The sequence below is a fragment of the Ursus americanus genome, chromosome 26 (genome assembly GCF_024610735.1).
Source record: "Ursus americanus isolate L20-20 chromosome 26, mUrsAme1.1.p, whole genome shotgun sequence".
In the NCBI taxonomy this organism is placed as follows: Eukaryota; Metazoa; Chordata; class Mammalia; order Carnivora; family Ursidae; genus Ursus; species Ursus americanus.
In genome coordinates this window covers 43,363,992-43,379,467 of record NC_142152.1, presented here as the reverse complement: position 1 = coordinate 43,379,467, position 15,476 = coordinate 43,363,992, and the positions used below count along the sequence as shown (strand labels likewise).

At 62.5% G+C, this 15,476-nt stretch overlaps 1 protein-coding gene across 3 annotated transcripts; it reads right to left on the bottom strand.

Annotated features, from left to right (window-relative positions):
- Positions 1–250: 250 nt before the first annotated feature.
- Positions 251–12,831, bottom strand: EXOC3L4 (exocyst complex component 3 like 4). Of its 3 annotated transcripts, none has more exons than XM_045777197.2 (12): positions 12,703–12,831; positions 8,324–8,813; positions 7,154–7,817; positions 6,315–6,426; positions 5,922–6,044; positions 5,455–5,555; positions 5,148–5,228; positions 4,116–4,230; positions 3,469–3,588; positions 3,228–3,380; positions 2,454–2,575; positions 251–1,308 (listed from the first exon to the last, which is right to left on the bottom strand). In XM_045777197.2, the coding sequence occupies exons 2-12, from the start codon at positions 8,739–8,741 to the stop codon at positions 1,116–1,118; spliced, it is 2,202 nt and encodes a 733-aa protein (XP_045633153.1). In that variant the 5' UTR covers positions 8,742–8,813; positions 12,703–12,831; the 3' UTR covers positions 251–1,115. The 3 variants fall into 3 exon arrangements, with proteins under 3 accessions (XP_045633153.1, XP_087712365.1, XP_087712366.1); XM_087856239.1 differs by having other exon boundaries at positions 252–1,308; positions 8,324–8,757; XM_087856240.1 differs by lacking the exon at positions 251–1,308 and adding an exon at positions 2,106–2,340.
- Between the last annotated feature and the right edge of the window lie 2,645 nt (positions 12,832–15,476).

The following is a 15,476-nucleotide window of genomic DNA, read 5'->3' as shown; positions in this document are numbered from 1 at the left end:
CCCATGCTCAGGAGACTCAACTTCATTGGGTTCTTAGAACCTTGGCCCACCTGCAGTCACTTGCCCCCCACCACTGCCGTGGTCAAGGTCAGGCTCAGAGTGACGGTGGTCTGCCGCAGAAGGGTGGTGGGAAGGCACTCCCGGCTGCCTGTCTCAGTGTCCCCCCACCATCTCAATGCTCAGGCTCCCTGGCAAGCTAGAGGCTGCCCAGGCAAGTGAGTTTCCCTGTAGCCTTGCCAGGAGGCGGGAGTCAAATCCCAGTGCCAGCCTCCTGGGAGAGAAGGGGGGCGGGGAGGGGTAACAGGTGCACACCGGAGCAATCTCTTTGCAACCCTGCCTGCAGAGCTGAGACCAGCAGGATCAGCAGCCCCCACACATACTCCATCGGTGACACTTGCCCTGCTGGGAAGTCCCTCTCACATCTAACCCAAATACTTCAGGCTGCAGAACTGCCTTGGCCTTTTCTTGTCTCCCAGGAGCCCAGGCCTGTTTAGAACAGGACAGAACAATGCCCACCCCTGCTGGGTGAGGTTCATTTGCACATGAGGCCAGGATCCCAGGGTCAAAGACTGTTTTCTCTGCAGCCACAGACACAGGCCTTCCCAGCTCTGGACCTGCCTCAGTCTCCCCATTTGTACAATGGGCAGGAAAGGGCCATCAACCAAATGGAGTCACCACAGAACCTTCCATCCTGACCCCTTGCTCCATGGGAACCCACACCTTCTGCTCCCACCAACTCGGGCCCGCCCTTCTTTAGGGAGGCACCATTTAATTCACCTTTATTTTAAAAATAAATACTCGGTTCTTCACATTCAGACTGGGGGTGGTGCCGGACAGTTAGGCAGGGAGGCCTTCCCTGGTGGGCAGTACCGAGAGGAACCTCCGCCGCCCCGAACACTCCCCCACAAATGCCTGAAATGCCTCTTTTCTTCTGCGGGTGAGCAGCTGGCCTGGCTGAGCACGGAGAGCCCTTACGGGCGGGCTTCAGGTTGGGGCAGGGCTGAGCGTGCCTCTCTGGGCTCCCAGCTTGGGGCTTCATGCCCAGGTGACAGCGCTGGCCCTCCAGCTAGTGCAGCCCCCACCTGAGGCCCACCGCACCCCCAGACCCAGGAGCATTAGATGCAGGTCAGCAGCACATCCACGGAGGTAGGCACCTCGATCTCTTCGAAGAGCACGTGGCCCCCAGCAGCCCCAGAGCCCGCTGCCTTGGCCGCTGCCCGCAGCAGGTCCCGCGCGTGCTGCAGGAGTCGCTGGTTCCGCCGGTGGCCCAGCCGGCGAAGCGCCAAGATGGCCCGCACATGGTCCCGCCTACAAAGACACGCCCCGCGCTGCAGGCCCAACAGCCCCGGTGGCAGTCCCAACCCTGAGTGAGGGGAACCCCTGGGCTCAAGTACAGGGGCACCCAGCATTCCTGCAGCCTGGCCTGAGAAAGGCCAAGAATGACCGAGGCCAGGGGGAGCAGTGCCCCTGGACAGGGTGGCTGGGGCTCCAAGGGTGCTGAGCTGGGTGGGGAGGGGAAGGGGCATGCCCATCAGGGAAAACAGTCTAAGCTGAGGTTCAAGCAACAGTGGAAGAGTGAGCGAAGGAGTGACACGGCCTCAAGGGGAGCAGGTCCAGGCCAGGAGCTGTCCCAGGCCTCTTCCCTGAAGCACTGTGCGGGGAGCCACAGGCAGGCGGCAGGGAGAGAGGAGGCTGCCATGGCCCAGCAGCATCTGGAGCGTAGGGGAACCCCAGGCACCAGGGGGGAACCCCCTGCACCATGAGGGGGTAGTCGTTTCCAGCCAAAGGCAGAGACAGTCCGGGCTGGTGAAAAGAGCTTTCCTGAGGGGGGCTCTCTGTGGCCTCCCCATCGTGGAATCTCCAAGGCTACGGAAAGATTCGGGCTGGAATTTCCACGGAATCGATGACTCACCATTCCCCCCCAACACACACCCCGGGATCAAAGCCTCCTTCCTCCTGGCCGGGTGTCAGGAGTCTCTGGGCTCCCAGTAGGGCTTTCTCACAGAGGGGACCACGCCTCCCCTTCAGACTGGCGGATGGGTACTTGTCTCCATGGTCTGATGCCCAAGGAGGGGCCCAGACCCCAGCCATCCCCCCCCCCCCCGGCTCGAGGGGCCTCCTCACCCCTCCGCACTGAAGAAAAATGGCCAAGAATAGCTTCTGAAGGAGGGGCAGCCCCTGCTCCTTGCTCCTCTGGCCCGCCCCTGCCCGGGGCCATGGTCCCCAGTTCCCTACGCACCTGCACATAGTAGCCTGCAGGGGGCGCCCACCCCACCTGCTCAGCAGCTCCCCTCTGCACCAGAACCATCTGTGCCTCCCCGTGGTTCATCACCTGCCCACCTGGAGCCACAGGGACCCTCTGAAGGCACCAATCCCCCGACTCCCCCCTCTGCCCCCAGGGCCTGGCGGCGTTCCGTCCTCGCGCCCAGTGAGGGAGCAGGTGGGTAACGGACCTGATGTCAGGGTAGCTCCCGATGAGTGTCTCCAGGTGCCTCCGGATGTCCTCCTTGTAAGTCTCGCCCAGTATGTCAGCCACACACGGGATAGCCTGGTCCAGCCACGTGGCCTCAGAGCCCTGCGGAGATACGGAAACAAGTGCCACCTCCCCTGGGAGCCTCCTTGCCTCCCGTGCCTGCAACTTCTCCACTAGGGCACCGCAAGCCACCACTCCTCCCCCACCCAGTCGCAGCCCCCACCGTGTCCCCGCTGTGACTGCCTCCTGCATGTGTGGTGGAAGGGGACTCAGGCATCAGCGTTGTGGACTCAGCCACAGCCCAATATTCATCTTCCCTTCCCACAATACAGTGCAGAGATGTCTTCCCATCTCTGCTCAGATGGGTAAACTGAGACTCCAGCCCGGAAGTACTGCCCGGAATCCTACAGCAGGTGGGGGACCAAGAGCCCAGATAAGGGCTGTGTGTGTGTATAGAGGAAGTGCCTCAGCTCCAAAGGCTGGGTCGGGGTGCTGGAAAAGCCCCCCAGGGGCCCGCCCCTTCCCTCCTCACCCCACCAACCCTATGCAAATATATGGAGATGGCCTCCACCTGGCCTCACCACGCTCTGCCAGAACTCCCAATCCCCCTCCTGGTTGATGGAGAGCGAGGAGAACCACTTCTGGCAAAGCCCACCCTGCGGGGGCGCTTACAGAGGCCACTAAAACGAGAATGGGGGTGCCGGTGGAGGCCCTAGAGGAGGCGAGCACGGGGGCCCTCAGTTGATGCTCCTACCAAGCCCTGGAAAGTGTCACCAATGGCCTGGGCGTCGAGGCCCATCTTCTGGGAGCTGGTCATGCGCTCCTCACCGCGGAACCGCTCACGCGGCCTCAACACCTGGGCCAGGTATTCACGGACCACGTACCGGTGCACCTCCTGCAGGGTCTCCTGGGCGGTCAGACAGCAGGGTCAGGGTCCAAGCTGGTGGCCCCAGCCCAGGGCGCGTTTCCACCAGAGCCCTGTGCCCCTGAGATACCTGCGCCCGCAGTGGGGCCACGTGCTCCAGATGGCGGGCGAAGGCCACCACCTTGTCCATGAGGGGCTGCAGCACGTCCTGTGTCAGCCAGGCCTTGGTGCACAGGACCCTGAAAAGCGGCTGGGAGCAGAGGGGGACAGGAGTCTTCCAACTGCATCCTCCACCCCCCCAGACCCTCTCCTTAGAGCCCAGTGCCTGGCTCCCCACAGGGGCGTTTTGGGCCAAGGGACACCCTGTCCCCAGGAAGAAATTCTGGAGGGGCTGACTCCCTTCTGAAGTCACCCTGGTAACATCTCCTCTCTTGGCCATGAACGTCACTAGGCCTTTGGCAGGAATGCCTCCTCCAGGCCCTGAGCTCCAGTGGACAGGGTTTGAGTTTGAGCCTCTAGGTGGGCCTTGCTTAGGGGAGCCTGGGGAGGCCTTGAGGGGCTGGGTGAGGGGCCTGGTTCCTCCTCCGAGAGGTGGAGACTGAAGTAAGGAGGCGTCTCCTGACCTCACTGCTCAGCTCAGGTCCCTTGCCCGCCCCCCAATGTACCACCCCTGAAGCTACTCAGGGGGACATGTGAATGCTCTGAACTGGCCCCCGGGCTCCAGGGCACAGGGAGCACCTGCTGGGTGTGGAAAGTGGGGAGACAAGTCCCACTCACTTGCACATCACACTGCAGGCCCTGGAGCAGCCGCTTCTGGAAGGTATAGGTGGCAGCCGCTAGAGGTTTCTCCAGCTCTTCAAAGGTTCCTGGGAACCTGGCCAGAAGACTGGTCCTGGGGAGGGGGGAAGGGCCAGGACAGGGGAGGAAGTGGGTGAGGAGCAGCAGGCTGTGGAAGGAGTTCCTGCATGCAGCCATGGAGGCTAGGTGCCATGGCAACTCCATTCGCTTAGACTAGAATGTGAGGGGCGGCCCCCAGGGCTGCATGGGGTAATAACCCTGAAGATGAAATGATCCTTCTAAGGCGCTGAGTCCCCACGCAGCCCTCGGGAGCAGGTGCTCCAATCTCTGTTTCACAGATGACAAAAGGAGGCACAGAAAAGGGAAGTGACTTATCTCAACGCACACCGCACACCGACAGCAGGTGGCAGAGCTGGGATGCGACCCCAGCCGGGGTGGCTCAACGTCCACGCCCACAGCCGCTGGTGCATCCACATGTGGGGGACACTGAAGCTGGTCCTGGTGTTGAAGGCACAGAAGGGGGGGCAGCCACTGCCAGCAGAAAGGGGGGCCTCTGCCTTCTGGGGGCAGAGGGACCCAGGTGCCACCCCCAAGGTAGTGGGCAGGGCGGACGGAGTGTCAGGGAGGGCTTCCTGGAGAAGGGAGTGTCCCCGAGAAGGAAGATAGCTAACTTGGATGAAGGGAGGAGAGAAAGGAGCCCAAGGGTTAGGGTTCGGGTTCGGGTTCGGGTTAGGCTGGAACTTCTCAGCCTCTGCTGAGTGTTGAATCTCCCTGCATCCCTTCCAGGAACTCAGCTCTGAAGGGCGGAGGGAGGACCTCACAGCGGGGGTGGGAGCGGAGAGGGGGGCCATCCATGGAGGCCTTCTGGGAAGTGGCCCCAACACCACCGCTGGGTCTGGATTCTTCTCCCATGCTTGCTGCCCCAGCGGGAGCCTGCTACGCCCAGGTTCCCCGAGCTCGCGCGCCCCCTGCTGGCCACGCCGGGCACCTCCCCTGCAGCCGGAGACCCACCTGAGCTCCTCATAGGCGTTGATATTGGCGCCCAGATAAGGTTCGTTCACCGCCTTCGACTCTAGAAAAGCCTTTTCAAACCTGGGGGCGAAGTATGCAGAGACCTTAGGGACCTTACTGGTGGTGCTATGACCTGGGGTCAGCCCTCTGCTCAGGTCCCCACCCAGACCCCCAGGCCTTCTAACGAGGCTCCTCCCTCTCACCTGTCCCGGGTCTCAGACTCAGAGCAAACAGGCTGGGCCCTCCCCTGGGGACAACGGCCTTGGCCACTCCACCCACCCCTCCCCGGGGGTACACGTGCCCTCACCTGGGCAGGAAGAGGCCTAGCGCCCGCGTGCAGATGCGCAGGGTGGTGGCCTCCAGTTCCGCGGAGATGGCACCGGCCGCCTTCACGTGCTCAGCGACGAGCTGCAAGAAATGCCACCTCCTGAGCCCACGTCAGAGCCCAGATCCCGATGCCCCCTGTCCCCCACCTGTGACCCAGCGACGTCTCCAGCCTGCCCTGCTGTGTCTCACCATCTCAGCTACAGCTTCCAGCCGCTCCTCCCAACTCCCCACATCCACGGGCCACTGGCTAAGCTGGGTGCTGTGCCCCAGGGCTCCCAGGCTGGCATGTGACCCACGGTCCCTGATTCTACTCCAGGGGGGCCTCAGGCTCTTGGCTAATGGGGAAGGGAGGTTGGGACGGGACTGTATAGTACTGGGTGTCTTCACCTCGAGGGGGACCAAACACCACCAGAGGCCCAAATATACATCCCTCCTCCCAAGGCTCACCATGTGGACATCGATGGACAGCGGCGTGTGGTAGAGGCCCTGTAGCACATCGGGGGGCTTGGCGTCTGCCCAACGACTCTGCTCTAGCTGCAGGATGCTATCGAAGCAGCTTGTGATCTTGGCCTGTGAGAGGTGGGGAGAGGGGCACAGTGAGACCCTCCCAAGAAGGAGGTCCCAGTTCCCCTACCTCCTGAGCTCTGTCATGCACCCTCGGAGAAAAGCACCACCCTGCCGGGGCATAGGCCATGCCAAAGGCCGCAGGGTAAGAAGTGGCTCAGGCCTGAGCCAGGGCCACACACCCAGGGTGATTCCGGGCACCCTACCTTCCCACAGTGAGGCCGCCACATTCAACCCAGATCATGCCCCTCGGGCCTGGCCCTGCCCCGGCCTCACCTCTAGGAAGCTGGTGTAGTCATTCTGCAGGCGAGCCCACAAGGCAGGTGCCAGGAGTGGGGGTAGTGGCTCTGTGGACAGAGTCAGGTCTGGGGCTCCCAGGAAGTCAGGACTGGAAAGCAGGGTAGGGGCTGAGCTCCGATGCGCTAGTAGCTGCCCCAATTTCCCCCTGGCTAAAGCCTAACACCATCACAAAGCACCACACGGCACAGAGATGTGCCGCTTTCCAGCCCACACCAGGGAGGTCCAGAAGTGACGAACACCTGCCTGAGGCCACACAGCAAATTAATGAACCCAGGATTGTTTAGTCACCCTCTTCCCACCTGCTCTCTGGCCTTCAGAGCTGAGGAGTACCCAGCAGCAAAGGTAATCCACCCCACCACACCGCAGAGCTGGGGTGGGAGCTGGCAACAGGCCCTGCCCTGTACCTAGGTGCCCGTCCAAAGGGAAGAGTGGGGGTGAGATCCAACCTGTGCCCAGCGTCTGTGAGCCACAGCCGTGTCCTGCCTGGAGGGCTGCCCTTTTGTAAATGTGCACAGGCACCCTGCCGCCTAGCATAGGCCCTCTCCCTGGACTCCCCTCAGAGGCTTTCCTGCTCTCAGGCACGGGGGCACGCGTGGCCCTTTAAGAAAACCCTGGCGGGAGAGTACCATGGCCCAGAGCAAGAAGAAAGGAATGTCAAAGTCCCTTGGATCTCTGACGCCCAACACCAGCCCTCTCCCAGGGAAGAAAGAAGAAAGGTGCCCCTACTTCTCAGAGCCAGGCAGGCTCCCAAATGTCTCCGGGCGGGCAAGGCCAGCCCCTCCTGGCCCCTGGTGGTGGTCTGGTTGGGGCCTCACCTGCCGTAGACATTGGCCGCCCAGTCCAGCAGGACATAGAGCTGCTCGCAGCCCCGGGCGTCCTGGGCGAGCTCCTGGAGGCGCTGGGCCACCGCGCCGTGGAAGGCGCGCAGGTAGGCCTCCCACGCCGGGAAGCCGGCGGCCGAGTAAGCCGGCTGCACCTCCTGCCGCACCTTGTGCAGGTCGCTGCGCACCAAGCCGCCGAGCTCGGCCAGAAGCCGGGCCAGGCCCGACGCGCCCTCGGCCTCGGCCTCGGCTGCCCCCGGAGCCTCCCCAGCGCCCGCCTGCTGCACGCGCTCCTGCGCGCTCCGCCTCACCGCGTCCTCCCAGTGCTGGCGCCAGCGGCGCGGGGTGAGCAAGAAGTCGCCGTCGGCGGGGGGCGCTGGGTGCGCCTCCTCCTCCGCGCGCACCACGCGGCCCAGCTCCCCGAGCGCGGCCGCGTCCACGCCGTCGGGGCCCAGCGTTTCGCGCACGATGGCGCCGATCTCGGCCGCCAGCCCGTCATAGTGCAGACACAGGTCCATGGCGCGCCGCGCGAAGCCGGTGGGGTCCTTCTCGAAGGTGTGCGAGGCTTTCTCGGCCACCAGCCGCACCTCCAGCTGCCGCAGCTGTTGGAAGGCCGCCAGCAGGTGCCGCTCGGTGATGAGGTCGGCCACAGATTTGCCTTTTGCGAGGACAGGCGAGGAAGGCGGCCGTGAGGGGTACGGCCTCAGCGCCTTTGGGCCCAGCTCCCGTGTGTCCTGCCCTGGCAGCCCCCAGGACCTCCCCTGCGGGCTCATGGCTGCCCTGCACCCTCTGGGACCCTGGCACCTGAGAGGGCCAGGGCCTTGTCCGTCCCTCTGGTTTGGCCAGGAGCCAGGCTGTGGAAGGCTGTGGAGAGGTGAGGGTTCTGGAGTCGTACAGGTCTGGGTTCAAATCCCATTTCTCCACTTCCTGGCTGTGAGACTGGAGGCAAGTCACTTAACCTCTCCGAGCCTCGCTTTGCTGACTCACCTGTCTGAGCTGCCCAGTGGACGCTGCCCTGGTTGAAATGCTGGGAGAATGTAAAACACAATCGTGCAGGGCGGTGTCTGGGGGGCTGGGGAGGACAGCCTGTCAGGAAGCCCCCGCCCAGCTGCTCCCCCCTGGCCTCTTTTCCCCCATGCTCAGTACTGTTCGTGAAGCTCTCACCTGCCTCGGGTTCCAGTTCCTTACGCCCCACCCCAGCGGAGGACTGCCGGCTTCGACCATCCATGACCCTAGAGGGCACTTCTGGGCCATGGGTCACCCCTGGCACCTCAGTGGCATGGGACTGGTCAGCAGTGGAGCCATTATCCTTGGCCCGCCGTAAGGACCGGAACAGGAAGTGGGACCCGCGCTGGAACAGGCCCAGGTCCTCCTCGGGGACCTGGCCTGAGGGCCGCTGGCTTGTCCGGGAGAAGGCCCGCCGAAGGGTACCCAGGCCGGGCCGAGTGTCCTCGCGGTGGGTGCTGGCCGCACCCTCACTGCTTGCCCGCCAAGTACCCCGCACTGGTGGGGTCTGCAGCTTTGCAGGCTCCTCGGGGCTGTGTGGCTCCGGCCCAGAGGTCACTGTCCGTGCCAGTGACATCTTGGTAGCAGAAAAGCTGGAGATGAAAAGGAGGCTCGGGTGGCCTGGGGTGGGGGGCGGTGGTGGCCGGCCCTGGGGAATGGGCACAGAAACCCCGTGAGAACCCTGTGAGGCCTGACAGAGCCGTGGCTGGGCTTGGTCAGTGAAGCTTCTCCCAGGAGACGACCCCCAGGCCAGCACCAGGCAGCTGTGGCGGCCAGAGCTGTCTGTGGCAGGCTGCAGCTGGCACTGAGAGGCAGACAGCTGCTTCCTTCTGGAAAACTTCCCTGACACCACCTTCCCCAGAGTACCCCCCAGGTACCCACCTCCCTGCCTCTGCCAGGCAGACCCTCCCGTCAGAGCTGGAGAGGAGAGTTGAATTTGCAGGTTCTGGGGCACAGCCCAAGCCACAGCCTACAGTCCCCGGGGGTGGGCCCAGCAACCACATCCAGGATTTCCTGGACGTTAGGTCCTGAGGCCTAAAATGCCCACTCTCCCCCACCTCCTAGCCTTTACTGCTCTCCCCCCACCAAAGCCCTCAGCTCACCCCCATTCAGCCCATCGGGCCTAACTGCTTCTGCTCAAAGGGGAGCTCAGGGACCCCTGTAAGAGGCCACCTCCTTCTCTGGGTAGCTCAGAACTGGAGGGAGACGGGGTCAGGCCTGAGGTCTGTGGCCACCCCTGGCTGCCTCCAAGGCTTATCTGGCTATCCGGCCTTGCAGCACTGTAGGGGGAGTGCTGGGAGGGACCACAGGTCTATATTTGACCTGGGGCTGGAGGTCCCCAAGGCAGTACTCACCCATAGCTTCTCCTCCCCACCCAGCCCTGGTGTGCTCCAACCCCTCCCCTAGAGGGGTTGCCGAGGGGATCCCTAGGGCATAGGGGTGCAAAGCAGGCGCTGCCCCTGACCCACCCTGGGCTCCAGGCCCTCTCTGGGCTGTACCCACACTCCCTTCCAGCACAGCCTGGCCTGTGTTTGATTTTCTGGCTTTAGGTTACGCTGAGGTGGGAGAGAGGAGAGAGATCCCTCAGCCTGCCGGGACCTCCCACCCACCCCTCTGTGAGGGTGTTTCGGGGGCGGGTGGGCTGTCTTAGACCAGCAAGATCTTACTTTAGCCTTGGAGAAGCTGGCCAAAAGGAGGGCTGGACCTACTGAAGTCGCTGACCAACCAGAGGCCAGAGCCCCCAGCCCATCCCCAGGCTCCCCCACCCCTAGGACAAAGATCAGGCTGTCACCTGACCCTTGGGTGACATCGGGGAGGAACACCTCTCCCTAGGCCCCCATTTGCCTTGGGTGGGATAACACTGGGATGGGCAGGGCCCAGACCCTCACCCACCCCCAATGCCCTCTGGGGGTCAGACACGCAGGTGGTCAGTGGAGGCCTCCCTTCCTCTTCCCAGAGGCCTCCTAACAGCTGGAGAGAGGCCCTGCTGAGGGAGAGGCAGGCCCAGGTGATTGATGGGTTCTTATCAGCCCTGCCCAGGTCACAGGTCATCATCCTCTCCTGGGCATTGGGACTCGGGGACCCTGCCCCCACTCGGACTGACCCGCACATGCAGGGAACATTGGCCCAAGAGCTTTCCGCCCTCCCCACCCCCAACTCCCCTCTCCCTCGTGCCCCTCAGCAACCAGCGGAGTCCAGAGTCCGAGGTGCCTGGGCTCTGCACAGATTTGCTTGAAGCGCCCTCACCAGGGGCGTGTGGGGAAGGTCAAGTGGGCCCTGTCTCGGATGGGGAGAGCTCACACTTAGTAAGTACCTACTGTATGCCCAGCCCAGGCCTGGGACACATCAGAGCCCCATAACAACAAAGTTGTGGGGTGTCGCTTCATCTCATAGATGAGGAAACAGGCTCAGAAAAGAGGTAGGATCCTGCCTCCAGCCACACAGCTCGGGGTCAGGGAGCCTCGACCAACCCAGGCCTGTGCAGACCCAGGAGCAGAGGCTGGGTTCCCGCGTCTCCCAGCTCCAGTGAGCCAGGGTTGCTGCCCAAGGAACCCTTTCTCCTGGCCAAGGGGCCCACAGTGGGGGCAGTTCCCAGATGCCAGGAGGGGGGCCAAGATGCAGATTCTGGGGGAAGGAGGGGCAGCTGGCAGTTTGGGTCTTACGTGAGGCTACACAAACAGACGGCCCCCTAGCCTGCTCAACCACCCTCATCCAGAGCTGGACCTGCCCTGAAGGCCCGTTGAGGCCCCCGGCTGTTCTCCCTGCCCCCTTTGACCTTGCTCCCACAGTTCCCAAGCCATTATTGACCTTCCCATAGCACAAGTCAACCAGGTGATTCCCTTGCTTTAAACCCTTCCATGGCTCCCCAGAGTCTGGCACCCCAAGCCTTCCCATCCACAGAATTCCCTCCAGCCTCGCCTCTGGGCCCCCTTGACCTGCCCCCATCCAGCCTCCCGGGGCGCCTCTCTGGCTCTGGAATGTGCAGCCTCCCAGCTTCCTCTCAGGCTGCTCCCTCTCCCCGCCTCCCCATCTTTGCTAAGTCTGACCTGGATTTCAGGGCCCAGGGGTATGGGTGACCCCCCCGCCAAGGTGTCCTTGGGCTGTGCTGCTCGACTCTCCCTGTGGCCATGGGCTCTTCCTTACTGGCCCATCAGCTCGCTCCCCATCAGTCCAGAGCCAGCCTGGAGGAGGAGTGGACCATCAGGGTCAGGGTCGCCCCTCACCTGGGTTGGGCTGGTCAGGCACCACAGTGGTATCTGCTGGACTCGATGCCCTGCTGGCTCCACTGGCCACCCTGTACCTGTCTCCCCATCCCTGTGAGGACTCTCTCTGGCTCTTTCTCTCTCTGGCCCTCTGGCCACGTCGCCCTGAACGTTCAGAGACCCTGGCTGCCTCACCGGCGGCTCGGGACTAGTGTGTGTTCTTGCCATTCTAGTCAACATTTGAAGGATTAGTTAAGGCAATAAGACAAGAAAATAAATGAGGTTTCAATATTGGGAAGGACCTGGTGAGTCTGTCATTATTCTTAGATAATATGATCATTTGCTTAGAAAAGAGCTTTCCTGGGGCGCCTGGGTGGCACAGCGGTTAAGCGTCTGCCTTCGGCTCAGGGCGTGATCCTGGCGTTACAGGATCGAGCCCCACATCAGGCTCTTCCGCTATGAGCCTGCTTCTTCCTCTCCCACTCCCCCTGCTTGTGTTCCCTCTCTCGCTGACTGTCTCTATCTCTGTCGAATAAATAAATTAAATCTTTAAAAAAAAAAAAAGAAAAAGAAAAGAGCTTTCCTGTGTATTAGTAATCCTGTCGAAAAAGGTGCTCCTCTTCTCGGAAGTGACAGAACGGAAGACGCTCCGGACTGCCAGCACCCGCAGGAGACGCCGACTCCTCCACAGGGGGGCACTCGAGGCCCTTCCTCACCCCCCACACCCAGCTCCCCTCTCCTCCACCCCTCCACACAGGCTTTCTGCCAGCAGCCAGCCCCAGCGAGCCTCAACACTGAGCAGCCTTTCCGGGCCGCGGCATGCACCTCCCGCGCCAGGCCTGGCTCCAGCCCTGGGCACACCTTCTCCCGAGACTGAGGGGCATCTGTGCCTTGACCACGGGCCCCCCAGGGCGGGGAGTGGGCCTGACTCAGCCCCCAGCCAGGCCTGGCCAGTACGTGCCAGGTACCCCAGGGAAATAGATAAGCCATCTAATGTAGGGTAAGCCTGGGGGTGTGTTACCACCTTTGTGGGCCTTGCATTGACCTGAGTGTGTCTCCCTGTTCGTGTGCCTCAGAGGCCTGGGAGCGGCTCCGTCCGTGAGCCCGTGCGTGTCTGTCTGTGCCCGTGTGCACGTCTTTATGTCCACATAGCCACGTTCTGCGTGTTTGTGTATGCACACGGTGGTTTGAGCTGGTACTCTGGCCTTGGCTCGAGCTGAAGCCCTTGGTCCAGAAAGCCACTAGCAGAGCCGGAACTGTCCTCAGCCCCCTGAGTCCCCGCCCACCGCCCACAACATCCCCGCGGCCCTCCTGCTGCACCTGCACCAAACATACCTGCTGGGTGGGTAGAGCCCAGGGCCCCGGGCAGGACAGGGCTGCCAGGAGAAGCCAGCTGAGCCAGGCGCCCAGAGCTGGGCCTCGGTGGTGAGGCCTCTGGAGCAGCCAGAGTGAGTGACCAACAGCTGGGACTTCCCAGCCTGGTCTGCGCCGCTCTGGGCCCACCAGCCCCACCCCCCGCCCCACCCTCCACCCCCACTCCAGTTTCACTTTCAGAAGTGCTCCCACTCCCTTCCCATTCCAGAGACTATCGCTCCAACCTTTGATTCCTAGCAGTCTATGGCTCCGACTTCAGGGAGCACGGCAGGGGAGGGGCAGCCCTTCACAGCTCAAGGCAGTGGGGGAGGGACCCTGCAGGGACTGCAGTGGCCGCCAGCCCCTTCTGTGGTCACGCTGAGGCCAGAGGCCAGAGGCGCTGGCCTGCCGGGGGGGGGGGGGGGCGGGGAACACCCAGCTCACAGCACCCCAGCCCAGAAGAAGCCCTCTCTCCAGGGCCTGTGTGTCAAGCTCATCCTGAGAGCCCCTGCCTGGCACCGAGAGCCAGAAGCACAGAAACGTGGGCCCTGGGGCCCTGTGGGGGGAGAGCGGTTCAGGGAGGATGTCACAGTGATAGCCAAGGGAATGTCATAAGCACAGCCCATGCCAGAGGGCTTTAGGAGCTGGCGTGGGAGGGGTAAAGGAGAGGAGGGTTGCCCTCAGGGGTGAGGAGGAGGCGTTCTGGGCAGGGGTCACAAAGGTGTGGCTGGGGCCTGACCCTGAGGAGTCAAGAGCAAAGCCCTCCTCCACAGTGGGTCAGGCCGGAGATGATTTGTAGAGAGGGCCAAGACTTCCCAGAAGAGGCAGGCCCCACATCTTCACGGGGGGGATTCCGTTGCTGGCAACCTCGGAAAAAACTTAGGGAAAATCCAAGGAGGACTGATCCAGGCCTGTCGCAGGCAGGCTGGAGCCAGCGGGGCAGGGCCGGAGCAGGGCAGGTGCGGACAAGCTGGTGCCTTAGTGTCCAGGGACTGCCAGAACACAGTACCACTGGCTGGGGGGCTCAAACAATAAACAGACATTTATTTTCTCAAATTCTGGAGGCTGGAAATCTGAGATCCAGGTGCCTGCAGAGCTGGTTTCTCCTGAGACCTCTCTCCTGGGCGGATAGATGCCATCCACTCCCTGCGTACTCGCGCAGTCGCCCCTCCGTGCATGTCTCTGTGTGTGTCTCCTGCGCTTATGAGAACACCAGTCGTACAGGATTAGGACTCACCCTAATGGCCTCGTTTTAACTTCATCACCTTCTTAAAGGCCCTCTCTCCAAATATAGTCTCCTTCTGAGGTACTGCCGGGAGATACGAATTCAAGGTAAGAATTTTTTGAGGACAAAATCCAGCCCATAATAGATTGGAAGGCACCTGAGAGGCTGCAGCACCCCACTGCCATCTGTAGACAGGCCAGATTGGACCCAGAGATGCCAGCACCTCCTCCAGGAAGCCCTCTGGCTTCCCACTTGAGTCATTAGCCCCCTGAGCCCTGGGTACCCCTCTGTGAAATAGGGTCACAAGAGTCCCAGCTGAAGCCCTGAGGGCTGGAAGGGCCTTTCCCCCTAGCTCAGGCTGGTCTGCTTGCTGGCCTCCTGTCCCAATTGTCTCCAGCAGTCAGAAACCAAGAGATGGGAGGGGAATGCACAGCTCCAGAGACAGAAGGGACACCCCGCGGTGACTGCCCGGGGCTCTTCGGTGGGAGTCCCCGGGCCTCTGTGCACTCATTGCACTGGAACACCGACTCAGAGAGGCGTAGGAACCTGTTCAAGGCCACACAGCTGGTGAGACAGAGGCCAGGACTCCAGCTCCGGGTTCTGTCTCTGAGGGCTGGGTCTTTCTGTAGGACCTCCTTAGTCTGACCTTCCTGGTCTCGGTTCACAGGGCACGTCAGGGTCACCTCCTCTCAAGAGATGGTCCCTGGAAAGCCGATGGTGCCCAGGGCCTGGGGAGTTGCTCTCGGGCCTCTCCCCATGTCCCAGCTCTGCCCCACACCCACCCCAGCCTGTGTCCATTTTCGGCATGACACTGCTGGTTCTTCATCCTGCCTCCACGCCGTGGTTCCCCGACTGTCTCAGTAGAATCCCTGTGGAAAAGTCCCGGCCTTGTCTCAGAGGAGCCTGGGCTCTGACGGGACCGCACAGGACTGGTCTGGCCGAGGTCAGGAGAAGGCAGAGCAAGGGGGGGCAGGTGGGAGGGGGAGGCACAGCTGGGGACCTCAAGTAGAGGACAAGTCCAGTTGCCCCATGGGGAGCTGCGGGAGCTTGGGAGGGGCACTGGTGACGAGCGACTCTGCGCTTCAGGGAACTCCTCCAGAAAATGCAGGTGTTGTTGGCATCAAATGGGTCCCGGGCAGCAGAGCACCTGGCTCCCAGGTGGGGAAGGGCAGGAGGCAACTCTCACCACCAGATGCTCGCCCGTCCTGAGGTTCCTGGGAAGCCAGGCTGTCACACCCTGAATGCAGATGCCAGAGGTGGCAAATTTCACCCACACCGCGGCCAGAACCAAACACAGACCGGTCGGAGAGCAGGAAGCCTGGGCTCCAGCCTCTGCCCCTAACCGGCTTTGGGTGGGGGCAGGGGACGGCGCTTCTCTCTCCGAGGCTCATATTGCCAAGTCCATCTCCGACATGCAATAGGCAGTGACCCCAACCCATGCCAGAGGGATCCACAGGATGATTCCCAAGGCCCTTTCCCCAGGTGGCAGGCACCTGCGTGTGGGGGGTGGGGCCTCAGGGAATACGGGCGG